At 48.3% G+C, this 18,786-nt stretch overlaps 8 protein-coding genes across 8 annotated transcripts; 2 read left to right on the forward strand and 6 right to left on the reverse strand.

Annotated features, from left to right (window-relative positions):
* Window positions 1-181: 181 nt before the first annotated feature.
* On the reverse strand, window positions 182-2,246 carry N7537_012222 (uncharacterized protein; the record flags this gene model as incomplete). The annotated part of the gene is made up of 5 exons (XM_056903276.1): window positions 182-743; window positions 812-934; window positions 1,001-1,253; window positions 1,324-1,937; window positions 2,026-2,246. 5 exons carry the CDS (start codon window positions 2,244-2,246, stop codon window positions 182-184), a joined length of 1,773 nt encoding a protein of 590 aa, XP_056748563.1.
* Window positions 2,247-3,394: 1,148 nt separating this feature from the next.
* On the reverse strand, window positions 3,395-5,572 carry N7537_012223 (uncharacterized protein; the record flags this gene model as incomplete). The annotated part of the gene is made up of 4 exons (XM_056903277.1): window positions 3,395-3,655; window positions 4,187-4,553; window positions 4,615-5,002; window positions 5,077-5,572. The coding sequence occupies 4 exons, from the start codon at window positions 5,570-5,572 to the stop codon at window positions 3,395-3,397; spliced, it is 1,512 nt and encodes a 503-aa protein (XP_056748564.1).
* A 1,522-nt stretch (window positions 5,573-7,094) lies between these two features.
* On the reverse strand, window positions 7,095-7,455 carry N7537_012224 (tetratricopeptide repeat protein; the record flags this gene model as incomplete). The annotated part of the gene is given in 2 exon segments (XM_056903278.1): window positions 7,095-7,431; window positions 7,445-7,455. Coding segments are annotated over 2 exon segments (348 nt in total), but the record flags the coding sequence as incomplete, so codon positions are not given.
* A 1,320-nt stretch (window positions 7,456-8,775) lies between these two features.
* On the forward strand, window positions 8,776-9,358 carry N7537_012225 (uncharacterized protein; the record flags this gene model as incomplete). Its single annotated transcript, XM_056903279.1, has 2 exons — window positions 8,776-8,969; window positions 9,034-9,358. 2 exons carry the CDS (start codon window positions 8,776-8,778, stop codon window positions 9,356-9,358), a joined length of 519 nt encoding a protein of 172 aa, XP_056748566.1.
* A 1,823-nt stretch (window positions 9,359-11,181) lies between these two features.
* Window positions 11,182-12,798, reverse strand: N7537_012226 (T6SS phospholipase effector Tle1-like catalytic domain-containing protein; the record flags this gene model as incomplete). The annotated part of the gene is made up of 3 exons (XM_056903280.1): window positions 11,182-12,563; window positions 12,612-12,626; window positions 12,681-12,798. 3 exons carry the CDS (start codon window positions 12,796-12,798, stop codon window positions 11,182-11,184), a joined length of 1,515 nt encoding a protein of 504 aa, XP_056748567.1.
* A 646-nt stretch (window positions 12,799-13,444) lies between these two features.
* Window positions 13,445-13,633, forward strand: N7537_012227 (uncharacterized protein; the record flags this gene model as incomplete). Its single annotated transcript, XM_056903281.1, has 1 exon — window positions 13,445-13,633. One exon carries the CDS (start codon window positions 13,445-13,447, stop codon window positions 13,631-13,633), a length of 189 nt encoding a protein of 62 aa, XP_056748568.1.
* An 811-nt stretch (window positions 13,634-14,444) lies between these two features.
* N7537_012228 (uncharacterized protein) lies at window positions 14,445-15,842 on the reverse strand (the record flags this gene model as incomplete). Its single annotated transcript, XM_056903282.1, has 1 exon — window positions 14,445-15,842. The coding sequence occupies one exon, from the start codon at window positions 15,840-15,842 to the stop codon at window positions 14,445-14,447; it is 1,398 nt and encodes a 465-aa protein (XP_056748569.1).
* An 834-nt stretch (window positions 15,843-16,676) lies between these two features.
* On the reverse strand, window positions 16,677-18,582 carry N7537_012229 (putative MFS transporter; the record flags this gene model as incomplete). Its single annotated transcript, XM_056903283.1, has 9 exons — window positions 16,677-16,932; window positions 16,992-17,205; window positions 17,258-17,362; window positions 17,412-17,447; window positions 17,505-17,800; window positions 17,852-17,876; window positions 17,930-18,099; window positions 18,151-18,300; window positions 18,383-18,582. The coding sequence occupies 9 exons, from the start codon at window positions 18,580-18,582 to the stop codon at window positions 16,677-16,679; spliced, it is 1,452 nt and encodes a 483-aa protein (XP_056748570.1).
* Window positions 18,583-18,786: the final 204 nt, after the last annotated feature.

Raw genomic sequence — 18,786 nt, forward strand, 5'->3', positions numbered from 1 at the left:
AGTCCAGCACATCTATACAAGTGTAGTGGCTGAAGCCATGCTACAAATGAAATATTTTATTGAGAATATCACACAACACTCAAATCGTAAAGTAGACATTTTCCATACAACTCTTGACATCTTGCTATTCTATCTCTATTCAATGCACCACAACCCACATCTCCAAATTCCCAAAAATCCTCTACCACACATTCCCAGAGGTCTGCTCCCTCTTCAACTTCTTGACATTAACATTCCTCCAGAACCAGGTACAAAGAATACAAAGCGGCACAAAACAGACCCCAACAATCGCCATCTTCCTCTGAACATCAGCATAAGCCCCGACAATAGCATCTCGCTCCCCTGTCCCATCCTCATACGACATCTGCATCACCAAATCCGCAAAGATGCTCGCCGAAAGTTGCTTACTCTCCTGCGGCAGCCGGTTATACAACTCTTTTTCGAGGATATTATTCCACATCCCGCCGGCAATGGCAGATCCCACCGCGGCTCCAATCGACCCGAACAATCCCCAGATCGCTATCACCACTGCGATCTCTTGGTGTGTTACCATTGCCATTATGGCTAATTGTCCGCACACAGTGAACAGGCAGCTGCCGAGTCCTACGAGGATTTGAATCATCGTTAATACCCCCACGTGTGTATCTGGCGCGCGGAATGGGACCAGAAGTGCTGTCCCTAAAAGGAAGATTGGGACACCTGCCATAGCGGTCCATTTGAAGTCACCGGTCCAGCTTATTACTCTGGGAGGTAGGGGAGGTTTGTTAGACTTTGCATAGGAAACATGTTTGGTGTGGTGGGGTGTGCTCACAGGCCGAAGATGGGGCTGAAGATGAAAGAGGTCAAGGAGAAAGCGTTGAGCACGTAGTTGGCTGTCGTGATGTCAAGCCTGTTGACAACTTGTAGGTACGAGCCGAAGTAGCTGTTCCAGGTACTGATTTGCGGGTGTTAGTGTGTTGCTGGCTTTGGTGGTAACAGCTGGAAAGCGACAGGCACTCACAAGCAGGAGATGAACATCACGCCGTACAGCATGGATGAGCCGATCATCGTTGGCTCTTTCAGGTACTTCCATGGGAGGAATTGTACTGGTGAACCATATCGCTCCCAGATGTAGAATGCGGGCACGCACGCTACGCCGAGCACTTCCATGGCGATGATGTATCCGCTTGCCCATCCCTTGGGGCCGTAGGAGGCGATGCTAAATGGGATTAGGATTAGGGAGAATGCGGCTGTGATCAAAATGATTCCGATAACTGGGCAATTTACACCTCGTTAGCCACATGTCAAATGCAAAAGAAGCTCTATATATGGATGGGTATGTACCATCAAACTCGATGAGATAGTGAGCGATAGACTGCCACCAGACACGTCCAGAACGAACCTTCTCGAGGCTACCGCTCTTCTCAGCCCGACGTTGCATAAATAGCATTATCGCGGCCACGGGAATACAAACCCCAACCTGCATGATAGCGAATGAGCCGAATGCCCAATGAAAGTCGAGGTTGGTGTAGAAAAGGTTAGCGATTTCCGGGCCTGCAAAGGTACTTGCAATACCGGGTGTACCGTTCAGGCCGATCATGATCATCCGGTTCTTAAGCGAGGTCATATCCGCCAGCATGATTTCCACAACGTAGGTCAGACCGATGTGGCCTACCCAGTATAGAGTGTGTGCTGCGGTATACATCTCCATGCTTGTACATGTAGCTTTCATGATCAACCCGATCGTGACAAAAAGGAGCATAATTAGGAATCCCTCCACACGGCCCCAGATGTCGATGATCTTGGCTAGGGTTAGCTTCGATGAGCCGCCCAGAATAGTTGAAACGACGCTGACGACTGGCAAGAGGCCGTGTTTGTGGAATGAGGATGTAACGTAGGGGTTTAGTGCGCTTTGGACTGAGCCTAGGAGTGCGTCTACAAATGACACGAGGTAGAGCCTGTATTTCGGTGGGACGTTAGTTTCTACTTCCTATTACTCTGGGCAAGGGGGTAAGAGGGCAGTTGTTAATCAAGATCAAGACTTACAGAACGAACATGAGAATGAGCGTCTTAGTCGACCATGCCAATGTAATGGCTCTCACTCGCCGCACACCACCCTGGAACTCGCTCGAGTCTCGAGCAGACAGGCTTGCCTTGTCGTCAGGTGGATTTTCCACGCCCTGATGAACTCTGAATTCCCTCATTTTCTCGGCATCACGGCTAGTATTGGCCGGTGTGACCTGATCAGATACGGTTGTCTTTTCCATTATAGTTGAATAGAGACAATTGGAGGGACCTTGCAACTATCTTGAAGAAAAGTATTCAAAAGGCCGGCACCGGAGGAAGATAGTTGATCATATTATATGGAGAGAATTCCCATCAATTACTTCCTATCAGATCATCTGATAAAAATTCGCACCCTCATCGTCCAATCAGCAAGGAATTCGACCTCTTTAGCGTCGTAGTAAGGTTTCGCCCCATGGGCCATGGACCGGGAGTGGCTCAACCAAGAATAGCAATATCAGACCCCGGTCTCAACTTCCACCTCGATGGACCCTGAATTGAGGTTGGAAGTTGCGTTTACAAGTCGATATGAAGACAAGATTTCTGTCTTCGCACGGAATGTGGCAAGAATATCGAGTGAAATCCCTTACCAATGAGGTAACCGTTGGCCTCGCGTCGGAAATTGCGTGAATGTCGGAAGTTAATCAAAGATTTGGTCTTGGCCTTGGTCTTGGGGGCCGGTGCATTCATCAATAGCAATTACATACATACCCATATCTTACCTTCGCTGCTAGAGATTGTGCCGCCTATCCATATAGATCAGACTGTACATGTTCCCTGAACTATATCTGGTCTCTTCCTAGGGTAAATTCAATGCTAGTATGTCAATGCAATCTCCGGCCGCAGCTTCGGTGAAGATGAAGCCAAGACAGACGCCAAGCAGGAGAGATCTGCATTGTTGTCTAGCATTTGGACTTGGCGTAAGTGGATCTTTCAGGAGAGGGCGGTTCGTGCATCTTGATAAAACTTCTTTACCACCATGGTTTGACTTGAATCAAGGATTGATACCTTTCCTGGGTTTCTTGGTTTTTCGTGAAGTCTGGAATCGTTTACAGTAAGAATATCAGCCCAGAAACGGCCGGCTTTGCGTAACTTTAGACGTCCAGCTGCGCCTAGGGGCCTGACACGTTTACGTCTAGGCATGACTCATTCTAACAAACTGATAACCGCAGCTCTCTAAATGACAAGGACTTGTACCTGCAGGTAGCTGGGGGGCTCTGGTGCTTGATTTTAGGAAACACCAAGGTAGCCGCCTATAGCAACGAACAGAGAACCCTAGTGGTCGCCAACCAGTCTCAATCGAAGGCCACCTCAGATTTGCTAAAAAAAAAAAGGAAACATCGGTAGCCCATTAACCACCCACAGCAACACCATAGCCAGAAGGCTTCTCCCATTTCATGAGCATTGCCGCAACGAACATAACGGTTCTAGCAACGGGAACTAGCACAAAGGTCATCCGCATTGCCTGCGATATGGCATCAATTGCTCGATCCCGCAATGTACCCTCCAGCTCCTTAAACGATGTACTCTGCGTATTGGCTACCACACTCCAAATTTCTGAGTAGGAGTATCCGCGACCAGCAAGAGTAGAATGCGGATTTTCAACGGCCTGCTGTCAGTAGATTTGTCCTGTGGCAGCAAGTGCAATAACTTGACCACTTGCTACTGCAGCGAGGATTGAAAGCCCATAGATAGTTCCCGCTTTCGTGCTGGGTTTCAAATAAGCCACCAGGGAACCACCACCAACCAACAGGAAAACGCTGGCAATAAGGAAGATGGCTTGGTAGAGCTTATTAATATAGAGAAATGATAGGGCTAACAATCAGCATTCATATTTGGTGTAGCGCCACAGAGAGCCAATCGGCCTCGAAAAGCACTACGGTTGCAATGTAAACCCATTTATATGGAAGGTGTTGAAAATGGGGCCGAGTACGAGAATGAGACATTCTGAGATGGAAAACCGGCTCCGATCCAGGAGGATTGGTTTGGCATGACCGAATCCCCCGATGACTGCGCTTGAATGTGCCGCGATTGTGGTCTTTAGTCTGTAGAGAAAGTCAGTGATGTAAAGTCAGACAAATATAGTAACACAAATCGACAGCTTCAACTCGACATTCTATCTCTGGATTTTCAACTTATTTACAGTCGCACCCCGTGCCGCAAGTGCATCCTTCATTCTCACGTAGGGCTTCACCGCCAAGAGTGCCTGTGTCGCCTCCTTGGTCGAGATCTTGGACTGCGATACACGCGCGCTTTGTTGAACTGCCGACGCCCGTGGTCGTCGAATGCTGTCCCAAACCCGCAGTTGGTCCGGGATCAAGTCTCCGTTGGAGAGATTCTCAAGGATGGTGTGGAGCCCTTCCACATCTTCTAGGCATTGATTAGCTCCCTGTCCTTGGTATGGGACCATTGGATGAGCGGCATCCCCGATCAAAACGGCCCGACCGTTAACATAACTAGGCAAGGGCTCCTGATCACGGACTTGAAAGAGCTCAACTTGAGACATGCGGCTATTTCAACATTTATTGTGAGCTTCAGAACAAACCGTTCGGTCAGGCACTGAAAACTTACCCATATAGGCGTCCCAGCCACTCGGGGAACCCGCGGACATTGTCCACCAACTCCTCCACGCTACCCTTGGCATTCCAAGAATACTCGAGACGGGCTGGATTCTTCAAGATTGAGTCGGGGACCGCACAGGCAACACTCATAAACCGATGCCCACGGCAGGGCAGCATCACAACGTTGCGGTTACCTTCATCACCCGCGGCAACAATGGCGATGAAATATCCCTCCTCGTAGTTGAACATATCCGGCATGCGACCTTCAGCTGCCATTGACTCCTTGAAGACTTCCATAGGAATCATAAAACGATACACAGAGAGTCCGCAAGGGGCAGGCTGAGGGTGTGATGGCGGAATCATTGCGGTACGAACTTTCGAATGGATACCGTCGGCGCCTGGATGAGAGTTTTATTCATCAGCTTTCGGTAACATTGCAATTGGCCTCGTTGCCTCGTCCACTAATCCTTACCAATGATCAAGTCCACGTCGACTGAGGCCCGGTCTGTAAAATGAATACGCCCGGCTTCAGGGTCAACACGCACAATGTGACTACCGTAAATAACCTGAATCGGCTTTCCCTTTCCTTCCTCGCTCGTCGCTCGACGAAGCAAGGCATCTTTCAAATCCTGACGGAACACAAACCACAAATCCCCGTCCCCGTCTGGTCCATTACCCAGCTGGGCTTTGCTCATCAGCTCTTCCCGAGTGTTGTATATCCTATAACCGGCCCCAACAATTCCGTTGATCTCCTGTTTAGTGATGCCTAACTGCTTCACGATGGAGATACCGCTTCCTCGGAGACCAAATGTGGCGGAAGTCTCTTTAAAGTCTGCAGCTCGCCGCTCATAAACAGTGATACTGTACTGTGGGCACTTGCGTAAAAATGCTGCGGTGGCAAGGCCAGAAATTCCGCCGCCGATGACCGCAACTCGCAATTTGCAAGGAGATGAAAGATTTTGTGACATATCCGTAGAGTCTAGTGCTAGAATGAATTTAGATTGTTAACAGCCCTGGAGTTTGGAATAGTAGAAGGCTATATAATTATACCCAGAACTATGCTGCTGAAAGCTAGAGACATATATACACGCTCAGTCCCTTTGCACTGCGGACAAGTCCGAAGCCTCAGCCGCAATGCAAATCTAATCATGCGAGTCAGGTAGCACTTGATCTCATCAATTGCTTGCTTTATCGCTCTTATGCGTCAGTTATGTCTCAGGCTAACCCAAGTGGATATTCCAGCCGTGTATAAATTCGTGTCTTGACTTCCGGTAAGTTGATCCACCGGCATCATCATCCCTCGAAGCATGTCTGATATCAGCGAGCCCTTCCAGCCTACTTACGTCTCAGACCGGCAGATTTCCAACTAGATCCCTAGCCTTACTGTCGACACTGTATGTCCATTATCCATGTACGCCTTGCGTCTAGCTGTCAACGTAATCCGTGCTAGCGACCTCGGGACTGTGACTCGACAATTGTAACATCCGCCGATTGGATTGCCGATCCGTGCAATTTACCCTTGACAAGCTTGATACACTATCTACCTCATTGAGGCGTCCTACCTTTGACTCTAGAGCAGAAGGCTTTGGTACTATCTACTTGAAAAAAAGCCTTCTTTGGCCGTTTCAACTGGGTCACCCATACGTGCAATAATCAGAAGACTACAGTTTACTCCGACGGCCGCACAGGTGGCATTATCCGGCCTAGTGTCGACGGCCAAGAGATAGTCATCCGCGAAGCTTCCCAAATTGCCGGTGGCCTTTCTTTCGCAGATACAAATTACTTTGAATGCCACGGAACAGGAACATATGTTGGAAATCCGATTGTAGTTTTCACCGTCGGAAGGGTTTTTGCATCGGAGCAAGCTAAAGATCCTCTACTAGTAGGCCCCGTCAAGAGTAATACCAAGCGTTGGGAGCTTGACAATGAATGGTCATGCCAATTTTTACGATAATCTTCACAAAAATAGGTTCGGAATTGTGGATCAGAATTGATTCTTTGGCCGTTTTTCCTTGGGGCAGAGACTTGGATGCCTAGGTATGTATTATTAGGACAGAGGTAGTATGTCCTGAAACTAGAACACTCTTCGATTAGTTCTCGGACCCTAATAATAAAGTCACACTCATCAACTTGACGTTTATTGTTCTCTAACGCATGTACATCCATGAATATTCGCTTGTAAACCCAATACATCCACCTCTATACCCCTACCTTCAAAGAAATCTCCCACTTCATCCCTCCATCTCCATCCACAGCAGCAATCTGACTTTTCCCAGGACTATCTAAGAAGGTTCTTTTTCGAGATTATATGACCACTCTGCTGGCTCCCAGTATATTTAGTCCTAGCGTCGTAGATAGTTTCTTTCCTCTCTTCTCGCAATACAGAGTTCTTCCAGCATACTCCCACATTCCATACTAGTCCCTGAACTTCATCTCTAACCTTTCTAGACTAAGGGCTCGCCTGTGAGCCTTATTCATGCAACTTCGGACCTTGTCTGTGTCTTTATGATCATGGCCTAGCGTCTTCTCGCGCCCCTGAAGAGCTTGTTGAAACATGGCTTCTACCTCTTCGTACCGTTTCTGGTGATAGAGCGAGACACCAATCTGGTGCTGGCTTTTAGATTCAATGGGATAGAGTTCAAAGATGTTGAATTTACCTTGGCCTTGCATAACGGTGGATATAGCAGTTTGTAGAGTAGAATGTACCTTCTCGTTTTGTGTCATAACAGTCTTCCCTTTGGCAGCATTCAACATATCCACTGTGATGGTTGAACTAGGCATGCCATGGAAGACACCATTCGGTGCTTCTGAAGGAGGATTTTTTATTCTATGACGCAAACTCTTCGGTCATTGTCGTAGGTGGAGATAGAACTTGTGGCTCGCTTCTAATAGATCTTGTGGACTCGGGGGGTTAGAATATTAGCGATTGTATCCACACGTTTGGTATGGCAGATATAGCCGTCATTTCGATCATGAGGGTAAGTTAAATACATATAAGGGAAAGCACAAAGTCGATTTCTGGTTGACTAACACTAGCTTGGTAAGTATGGTGATTGGGAAGTGCTGCTACACTTTGTAACTTTCGAGCGAACGGAAGTCGCAAACGTAAGTTCCTTAAGATCTCAAAACCAATCACTCTAAGCGCCTAGATATCAGTGATATACGCTGCGTCGTTTAATGAACCCCTAAATTCTCGGATATAATATTCCGGCGTACCCTATATATATAGATAGGTGAAAAGGTCGCCGATTTCGAGGTACTCCATTGATATAAAGAGCTAGCTAGGCCCTTCGTACCATCCACATGACTTGACAAAGCATCGTTTATACTACTTCAATCACTATATATCCCCGTAATCGATCTTCCTTTTAGGGTTACCGTGAGAATGCGAGAACTTAGCAATTACCTCCAGCTGACGATTGTAGTCAACTGGCCCAAATCGCCTATCTATGTCAATCTGCTTGATTGCTCGGATTGCAACCTCTTAGGCTGTAGCCCGGCCGCCCACCTTTGGTATACTTCTCCAGCCGAACGCCATTAAACCCACCCTTTCCAATCTTTTCTTGTCGCCGCCCATGCTTTGATCTGGTCACAAGGCGCAGCTCCGAAGTTGGGTCTGACTCCTGGAATCTGTGGACTGTCTCCGCTGTATAGTCTGGGAGGAAATATATTTCTAGCTTAGAATCTGGAATGAGGTCTGAGATTCGCGCCATTTAGACGTTACTGTGAACAGTTCACGTGAGTGTTTGTCCCTGCTTCACCTGAAAAGCAGCCTAACCCTTGCAAGTCACCTGACATAATATTATTATGGTCCCTAAAGTGCTGTCTGACCTAGGGGCCTAACTCTTATTATAGATCACTCCATAAGTTACAGCTAATTGAGTCTGCCCACTCGTATTAAAGCTGCATCATGTTATATTTATCTTGCTCGGCCGCGGGTATTGGTTATGCCAGTCTACAACTTAGCTAATTAGGGACTTGCATATATACTTGCGTAGATGTCCACTCACTGGTTGGGGTTCATGTATGCCGCAGTGTCTCAGTATACTTCAGGCCATCTAGAGAGATAAAAATAAATCTAGAAAGATATAAATACTACGTCCCCTCGCTGTGAATCCTTCATTTACATCCACATCTCGTAGTATATCAGATATCTTTCTATCAAGTCAATATGAAATTCACTGTCGTTCCCCTTCTTCTGGCTGCCAGTGCGGCCCTCGCTGTCCCCATCGTTGAGCGCGACAGCTCTATTCAGATCAGTGACTTCTGGGCCAGAGCTAGTCCGGGCTCCTTCGCTACGATGCATTTCGTCGCGACTGATCCAAACTACCCAAACGACACCCCTACCGACTGCAACTTGATCTGGTGAGTCTATTTGATTAAAAAGCCTTGAAAATGGCAGACGTTAACTGATATGGTTTAATATTAGGACATACGGGTCTTCGCCCAAGGAAAGCGCCCGATGCAACAATAGTCAATACTATATCCACTTCCCCGATGGTGCCGTGGACTTCAACCAGTTTACATTGGGACTTGAGAGGGTTTCAGGCCCGATTGCGGAGAACGGTCATGTCTTGCTGAGCTCGGGTACGCAGTGGTCCTGTGTGGACAACCCGGCAAACGATGTTCAGCTAAGCTGCTCTTATGATGGTGTTCTTAGTATGAGACGTGTCGACTGGTTGTTAAGTCTGTACGGTGTCAATGGGACCTATATGTATTCTACATTGGTAGATCTATGTGCAATCTATGAATAACTTCCTTTTCGATATCATACCTACAGGTGGTTGTATGTCTCTAGGCCATGTGCTGTATTCCCAAGACTTGGTGTCGGGTGACTCTCCCAGACAGAAGAGGAAGGCGCGATCCAGCCCTAGAAGGTCCCTTCCCAATTAGGTAGGAACTCGTCACCTACCCCGATTTCCCCAAATGCTTAAGCCACTACCAGGGTATAAATACCTCCTTCTCCCTTTTCTCTCTTCTTTATTTTTTTCTTTCTTTCTCTCGTCCTCCTACACATCTCTTCTTTCATTCGTCTTTTTGTCTGGACCTCCACTTCCACGACCTTGGCTTGCCTCCACAATGATTGCCTCCACAATGACCTGCCTTCTTGACAACTGTCCACCGTGACCATCATCCATGACAACTATCTGTGACAATTTTATGGACCATGACAACCTCCAGTCATGGTAGCTTTTTTTTCGTAGCAGTCTTTCATTGTGAGAACTCTCCACTGTGATCGTTCTTCTGTGGTATCTATTCATCCATTCTATAGAGATGAACTTGCTGACTCGTTTCTAGAAACCTTTATAGGCCCCCGAACCCCCAATACCTCCCTCCCTATTCCCCTCATCTCACCTCACAACAATTCAGCAGCCAGAAGCCGTTCTGGTCGACAGGCTTGCAGTGGAAGCACTCCGGCAGGTAGTTTCAATGCCACCTACTGCAAGTTTCCAGCAACTGGGCGTGGCCTCGCAAAGCGACTCAGTCGGCAAGCTTATGGTGAAAGCACTCCGGCCGGCAGTTTAAATGCCACTCACCATAAGGTGCCACGGGGCAGATCAACAACCGGGCGTGGCCTCACAAAGCGACCCGGCCGACAGCTTTTCGCCAGCTGTCGTGAACGAACAAATCTTGACTCATGTCCCAACGCCTTCCCATCCCCCATTTCACTTTTTCTTTTCACATTTCGAACTCAATGCTCAACCATCCTCCCACAAGCTGGCATCCACAACATCTCTATATCAAATACAATAACCAAGACCCACAACCTGGATTGGTCTTTCAAATCATATTTATTGGCCAACTCTCCACTTTCTCCACGTCAATTTTTGCGGTCTTATAACCATATACCACACACCTCTCTACCAACTGTCATGGTCATGGTCATTGTCACAAAAACCTAGATAGAGTGGGTTCGCAAAGTTGGGAAACAACCCCAAGAGCAACCAATAGCTAGCTTCATTGACATGTTCTGGTCGTTTTAATCAAGGTAACCAAGGTCTTTCCATTCTCGCCAGGGACGACATTGTGGGGGAAGTTTGGTAGCATTTGAGCATTATTTTCTATGTATTGAATATCAATGTATCTGTTCCTGCTCCATTCTTCCTCAGCAACCTTGATTTTGTAATTGCCGGCCGGTAAATCTCGGTCAACCCCAAGTAAAGAATGATAGAAGGCTGGAAGCTGGAATGAATCGGCTTTTTGTTCTCTGTAAATAAGACCTGGCTTGCCTTCTTTAGATACCTGTTTATATATCTGTGTATATGTAGGTGAAAGCAATAAAAAGTAGTTTCTGCAGATGAACTTTCTACATACATGTACGCATGTGGTTAAGTTATACATTTATAAGAAGCAGTCTAAGCCCTGGGGATAATCAGACACTCAGACATCAATAACCGAAAAGGGGGGTTCTGTCGCATGGTACCTATACCGCTGTGTACACGTCTCAACTTGCTCTAGGTTATACCGGAATGGGAATATATGAAATAGATAATCCATATATCAGTATGATACAGTGTGACAGCTAAAAAAAAGCTCTTCTTCCTCAAGGTCGGACCCATGTTTGATCCCAACGTCATCATTCACACTGCCTACGAACATACCTCTCCCGCACCGGATCACCTTCATGCGAGTGGACTACCCAATTCCCGATTCCAACAGCACCGGCTGTATCCCTTCTCCACTCCGACGAACCAAAAATCAAATTATTAGGACGGTAAGAAGGGTCCGACTTCATACGTTGGATAGCAGAGACATGAATTTGGGCATTCACTGGGATATCACGGGTCCGGCCACGCGGTGGCGGCCACCGCACAGCCTTCAACGCTCCATCAGTCTGCAATTCCATCCGTCGCAGAGGAAGATACTCCATCAGACGCCACGAGAGGACGGAAGTCAGTCGAAGACCGTTACCATACGCAAGGAGATCATGGATATGCCCTCTGGTGCCGGCCAGTTGAAGTGCCTCCAAGTACCTTTTGTGGGTTATCGATGATTCCGAGCTTGAGACGTTCCTCTTCGAGTTCGAAGCGTTTTTCAGATCGAAGTCATCATCGAATTCCTCGATGCACTCGTGCTGTTTCAGCTTTCTCGGGTCCAGTCGCAGTCCCGCGCGCCGTGCCTCTTGTACCATCCACACGAGAGGTGCGTGCGTTAATGGCCATGCCTCGTTAGATCCGAGATTCCATCCTCCACCAATGTCTGCGTGTCCGCCGGGAAACCACATTTCTTCGATATCCTGCGTGTCTTCATCGTCATCATCCGCTTCTATCTCCTGTTTCTTGCCTGGTACGCTGATATTTGGGATTTCTGGAAGAACGGGAGGTCCAGATGTGTGTTCGGGGTCATTGGTCGCTCTCCGCTTCTCGGGCTTCTTTTCATCTGAGGGTGTTTCACGAACCCAGTCATCTTTATGCGACTGCAGTAAGACCGGCCGGAACTTGATACGACGTTCATCAATGCTGACCGCATGTCGTACTACCTTGCTCGAGGTCCCCCCGCCAACATCAACCTCAAAGTCTGCAATACTATTGACCGCATCAAACATGCCCAAGAAGTGCATACGAGCCATAGGCCGCGACAATATCTCCCGACTATCTTTCATGACTTGAAAGGCCTTTCGCTTCTCTTCTCTGTCGTTATCCGTCCGGCTAAGCTTCCATGACACAAACGAATCCCATATAAAAGGCACCACTTCTTCATTATCCGGGCCGAGAAGCCCAACATAATCGAGCATCTCGTTCAAGAACCGCGCCGTGTATGCGCCACGCGAGAAGCCGAAAATGTACACTTTGGCGCCGGCTTGATAGTGGCGCATGAGGAATCGATACCCACCCAGAACGTGCCGATCGAATGACCGACCCAATGCGAGATTGAGCGCTTTGCTATTGTCCAGTCTGCCCTTCTTTTGGATCGTCGTGCTGGCCAAGGAACCCGGGGTTATGTCGGTGCCAATTCCCGCTGCTTGGTGTCAGTATCCTTGTGGTTATCTGGTGGATACGCTCATACGTTGGTAGTAACATACTGGCTTGCGGTTAGAAGGCTTATCTCGGTCTCAGGATAGGAGGTAAATCTTACGTTGCTCGTCGGACTTCTCTAACATGCGACAGATTTTTAAGACGTTGGTGTCCGTGCCGTCCGTACGGAAGGTATTTCCTGTGCCATCGAAGCACAAGACAATTTGTCGAGCTGACATAGTGCAGTCTGTTCCCAGATCCCGGAAGGATTCTGTTGAGTAAGGTTGGGGAACCCGCATTTATATGTGCTCGAGGCATTGTTTAGCGTTTGATCTGCCTTATATTTCCCCACTCATCGGCATAGTACGGCGACGATCATGGTGATCTTCGTCAGTTGAGGAACAACCGAATTGGTAAAAACGCCAAGCTGGGGTTAGTGGACACTAGTTCACCGAATCGGGTGTTGTGCAGTTGATCTACACGGTCATTGCTTGTCGACCTTTGAGCTTTAGCTGGTGGCTACTTGGCGTGTGACCAGTCTCACTCACAACTTGACAATATTGCAGTATAGGATAATACTCCGTACGTGGAGAAACAGCTACCCTTTTTCTTTATTATGAGATGGATGCCTACTCGGCTCAATCCCCAAATCACTGAATCCGGTCGAGTGTGAGGTATGTGACTAAAACTCTCTGGGGCAGAATTGAATCACCTTTGAGAAGCCCCAAGCCTTGCCAGTATTGATATTCAGTACGCCGGGTGTCACCATTTCGTTGATCTCCATCACCAAATTTCGTTGACTCCCAAGCAACCCAGCGAAGCGACCTTCTGCAAAGATTTATCGACACTGTCCATGGTAATCTTCGTTTCACCCATCTCTCCAATATGTCGAACGAGACTCGCTCGTCTTGCAATATTGCGTTAAAACCTGCAACTGCAAAGCTTCCACAGCCCCCCACTGATATTGCAAAACGAGCCATTGCCACTAATAATACGCTCGCTAGGCGCTCTGGTATCCACCGCAAGCCATTGAAGAACCCTATCCCCGTTGGGATAGCTTGGTGTATTCACTGATTCCGTATCGCGGTACGTAACACAGACTCCTACACCAAGAACTGCGCAGGTAATTTGGACTTGTGAAGGTAACATTCTGATTGGGCATACTGCTGCCTTAGAAGCGGTGCATGCAGGGAAGTTCATCCTCCCGGTTCACATCTATACTCCTGCAACCCATCCTCGAAGGGTAGTCGAAAGCATTTGATTCGGCGATTTCCGAGCTTCGGGTGTTACTTACACTAATTTGCTAGGCATGGTGATGCTATCAAACTCGGATTTCCAGCAAAGCAATTACCATCAGCTGCCTGTTGTCGGGCTGTTGTTAGCATTGGAAAATGGCTGTTTCTTGGGGCGTCCAGCTTGTCCATGTTGTATATTCTATTTTCGGGTCAATACGATTTCTTTTAAACTGCCGCCCAGATTCGTCTATATCGCTTAGGATGGTGATATAGCTCAGGCATCATGCGGTAGATCGGAGTTTCACCCAAATTACGACGTCTCCAAACCCGCACCTGCACCTGTAAATGGAAAGATTTTAGATTGGTTTGATATGATTGAAAAATTGGTATCACTAGAAATGATCAGTATATGTAATGAGAGTAAGAAGAAAGCAGTCCAGCGGCCAGAAATGAGTCTTCGTCTGCCCGGCAGACGATGCCAACACAGCGCCATTGCGTAACGCCTAGCCAATGACCCCTTTGGAAACATGGAATTACCTTGTCCCCAGATGTGAGAATGAATGCACGTTCGAGTAAAAGGAAGAAGGAAAAGAAAGGATATATGTACAAGAACAGTCCAAGGAGAACGAAAATGGCTGAAGAGCAAAAGATCAATCGAAGATATACTGCACCTCATTGCATGAAGACTGGAATGCTTTGAGGAGCTTGTTCACACGAGGTGTAATCCAACCAGACTGCGTGCCATTGGTAGCAACGCCCGCAAAGGTAGTAGAAGCATGTTTACAAACACCTTCGATGTGATTAAACGAATACTGCAAGCAGTCATCATTGCGCACGCAGACCTCCGCACAAACATCAAGCGTAGGAATCGTGCCAGCCGCAAAATCAATCTTGATGCCAGAGAGGTTGTCCCAATCGTCGCGTGCCGAGAAAGTCCCATCGTAGACAAGTTTCTGGTAAACGTCCGCATGCAACATGAGTGCGTTCTTCCCACTAGCAAAGAACGCCCGGTCAAACTCCCACATCTCCTCGATATCCGTCGGTGCCATGTGGTGATACGAGATGACAGGGTAACACCACGGCTGTCGCCCGTATCCCTCGGAGAAATGGTCGATTTCCCATGGCCGTGACGTCATCATCATCGGCCAGGCCCAGGTCAGATCAACGTGTACGTCGTGCAGCGCTCGCGCCAGCGCGCAGTCGCCTGCCCACTCGTGTGCGGTCATCGCTTCGAGATCTTCCTTTGCCCCAATCTGGTACTCGTGCAAGCGGTTCATCGTCCAGCTTGAGAGGACGATGCCTGCACCGCCGTAGCCGAAGAGTGTTTCGCCGATTTGCATCGGGCTGCCCAGGTAGTATTGTCGATCTGGGTCGAGATGTGCCAGCCAACTGATCAGGTTCGGCCACACCATGTAGGTGTCGGCTTCGAGGAAGACGTACCACTTGGCGTCCGGCATGACTTCGAGTGCTTCGTCGATCATTGGGAGGAATTTCCATTTGTCGAGCTTCCAACCTGGGTTGTTGACCTTGCCTAGTGGGCCGTTTGTGTCGTCACCCCATTCTTCATCTGTTAGGCCTTCGCGTCCGACTTCTTGTAGACGGCGGTAGATTTCAAATTCGGGCTCTTTTTTCATTGTTGACTCGCTGATGTTCCGGAGGACGTCATATGTGCGGACACCGTCAATGGTTTCTTCGTAGTCGGAGAAGATGGCAAAGTGTGGCACACATTCCAGCGTGGTGCGAAGGTGAATGGGGACTTTTTCGAGGGATTCCGTCGCGCCGGTTTTGATTACGACCATAACATCGTCGAGTGCATGTAGTAAATGGCCACATTTATCTTCCAATGTCTCCTCTTTGGAAGGGGGAAGTGGAGGACTTGTCTGCTTCTCCTCCCCTACCACAATTGTTTCCCCTCCGGCTTGAGGAATTTGTTCTGAGTTGTTCACAATTGTCGATGTGGATTCAGGCAGTCGAATGAGATAGTATATGAAGCAAAATGTAAGGATCGGAAAGACGACGAGGAGCCATCGTCGCGGAGAACCAGACATATTCGGATTGGGCGCTTAGGGACAATCTAAAAATCAAACAGGAACCGATGCCATTCAGCTAACGAAAGTAAGGAGGGTAACGAAAGACCAAAAAAGACGGAAAAATTGAATCAAACGCTTGATAGCACGCAAGAAAAGAAAAAGAAAAAAGGGTCAGTGATCGCTGTCCCTGAGCCAAACCAGTTCGACACTGCCTCCGCGTTAACAGCGGGCAATCCATAGGCCGGCAGAAATGATTCGGTCAAACTTCAGAACGGGGTAAACGGGGGATTTTTGATAGGCCAAGCGACAGGTTCATTGGGGACTGATCAGCAACCACGCGGCACATGAGCCAACTAAGCTGTGGCGTCTTTCAGAAAGCTGCCCCACGGGAAGCGTCATCGCTTGCGGGACTTTGCATGGTGAGGCAATGATCGACTGTGTACTCCTGTGGAGTGTTGGTTAGTGGGGGAAGATTCAGGAGGTGAAGATCAGGGGTACGTCAGGTCTCAAGTTTGAGATTGATGTCAATTAATCTGTAGGTACTCTGTATAGAGTAGAGCAATCAGCCATAGCGTTAAATAAATTAAGCATGAAACAAGGACGCCTGCAGACACGGACGTGTTCGGATCGGCAACGGGATTGAGGCCTTATTGTGGCCTGATTGAGGCCTGATTGTGGCCTAGGGGATAAGACATGAATCACGTGTGTTTCAGTTGAGCACAGACCAAATTTGGCACAAACGAGGGTCCAGTTGATCAACTGTCAACTCATACACCCATATTGTCTAGTCAACAAAATAACAAATAAATTCTATTCAATCATCACACATATTACAGCTATGTACACCTCAATTCAAGCTTTAGCTTCAGCTTCAACTCTAAACCGTCTTTTCCGCTCCCACAGGAACACAGGAGTGACAGTTAAAGCAACAGCCACACATAGAATAGCAGCCTGAATACCAAAGACCAGTCCAATCCCATTGCGCTGAATCCACGCAGGCTGGAAGTATCCCACCGCGAACCCACCGCAGGTGCGCCACATATTCAGAATAGCCGAGACACAGGTCGCCTGCTCTGGGTATTTTTCCAATGCGTAGGCCGAAATAGTACTGTGCAAATGACGTTAAAGACATGACAAAATACTCAACAGAGCGGAACTGAAACTTACACAATCGTGGCTACCATGCCGATGTTCACCATGATCCACCCAATGGCTATCCCAATCCAGTGCTTGCCGAAGTGCATGGTGAGTCCGTAGGTAAGGAGGCCGCTTGCCATGCTAGCTGTCGGAAACCAAACGCCGTGGAGGCGGAGATCCGTTCGCCAGGTGGAACTGTGGCGCTTGAAGATCCAGCCGTTGAAGAAGTGACCAGCTGTCCAGCCTGGGAGGATGGTGAGAATCTGGGGAGATGGAGAGGTCGTGAGGGCTCATACCACATAAAGCTCCAATCACACCGGCGAATCGCATCGATGATGCTTCGATCGTGTCAAACAAGTATGGAGGGCTGTGCAGGAAGGTATCGATGGTGGTTGTGATTCCTGGACAGTCAGCGGGTGGAGCAACGGTATGAGGGTGATGGTTACTCACCAATTGGCCAGGTAAATGTTACCAAAATAGCTAGGCCTGTTGACAAAATCCTGGTCAGTAAATGCCATCGCAAGCTATGTCGGCCATACCCACCAATCATTAACAGCGGGAACTTGAACACATAGACCACGACTGTTCGGCTCCAATATCTCAACGTCGATCCCTTGGGGAGCATGGTATTGCCAAAGCCAAGATAAGATGCGAGGCGTGACTGCTTGGTTGTTCTTCCAGGCTCATGGTATGTTTCATAGCCGAAGAGGATCACCATGGCCGTGGACACACCATAGATGGCTGTCAGGACTCCGAAAGAGGTGCGCCAGTCTGACCCAGCGCCGACGTATCCTGCTATCGCGGGACCGAGGAATGGTCCGACGAGGAAAGTGGTGCCCCTATTCTCAGTCAGTGCTACTCTAGTTAGAGTCGAGTGGCTAGTCTCCTACCAAATATTGATCATTCGCGGCCATTCTGTTGCCGGATCAGCGTCAAGTACTCGCGACAATCCCAGAGAAAGGGCTTACCAGCCGAGGTATACATATCATGAATGATCGGAAGTCCAATCACCTGAGGCACTGTCCCAAACAGACCCTGCAAAGAGCGGAATGTCGTGAAGGTAGACCAGTCATTGGAGAGGGTAGCACCCAACACCATGAACATGGTGATCACCTGAGGCCACAGCCAGATCGGCAAACTACAGCTGTCAGTGTGGTAGTAAACGTGGGTGAAAAGGGCATTAACTCACCGACCATATGCTTCGATGAGTGGAACAGCAAAAATTCCCCCAAACCCCTGCAGTAGAATCCCATAATTCATACTTGTCGCCGAATGAGCAATGCTAACATCCCAATCCATGGCCTGGTCCGTAACCAGCGTTCCACCCCAAACCATAGCCCTGCAAGATAGTCAGAAAAATTATGTATACATACACATCTGAGCTGGCAGCTGTGATATGCTTGGCAATCGGTCAAACATACCCATCTGCTAACAACGAGCTCGTCATCAGTGACACAAAGAGCATCGTCTTCCGGGCCGAGGACCAGTTCCTAGGGTTCAGGGGATCCCTGGCCTCGACATCTGAAATGGAATATTCTCCCTTCAGTTCCTGTACGCCAAGCGACGACGACGCACTGGCTGCCATCTCGTGCGTAGAGTAGACCTGGGAGGGTTTCTCCATGGTAGATATGTTCACCCTTCTTCGCTGTATCCCGTATAGTGTGATAAAGAAACTATGCAACAGCAGATTTGAGTCAGGTAAGGAGGTCAATGGAGATCTTTTTTTCTTTTATTGTGTGACGGGGCACTGCAGGTTTTATGCATGGCCGGGTTTTTTTTTGTTTTGTTTTTTTATCACACATGGGGGATACTCGCGTGGCTTTTG

The sequence above is a fragment of the Penicillium hordei genome (genome assembly GCF_028827395.1).
Source record: "Penicillium hordei strain IBT 12815 chromosome Unknown utg000006l_segment0_segment0, whole genome shotgun sequence".
NCBI classification, from domain to species: Eukaryota; Fungi; Ascomycota; class Eurotiomycetes; order Eurotiales; family Aspergillaceae; genus Penicillium; species Penicillium hordei.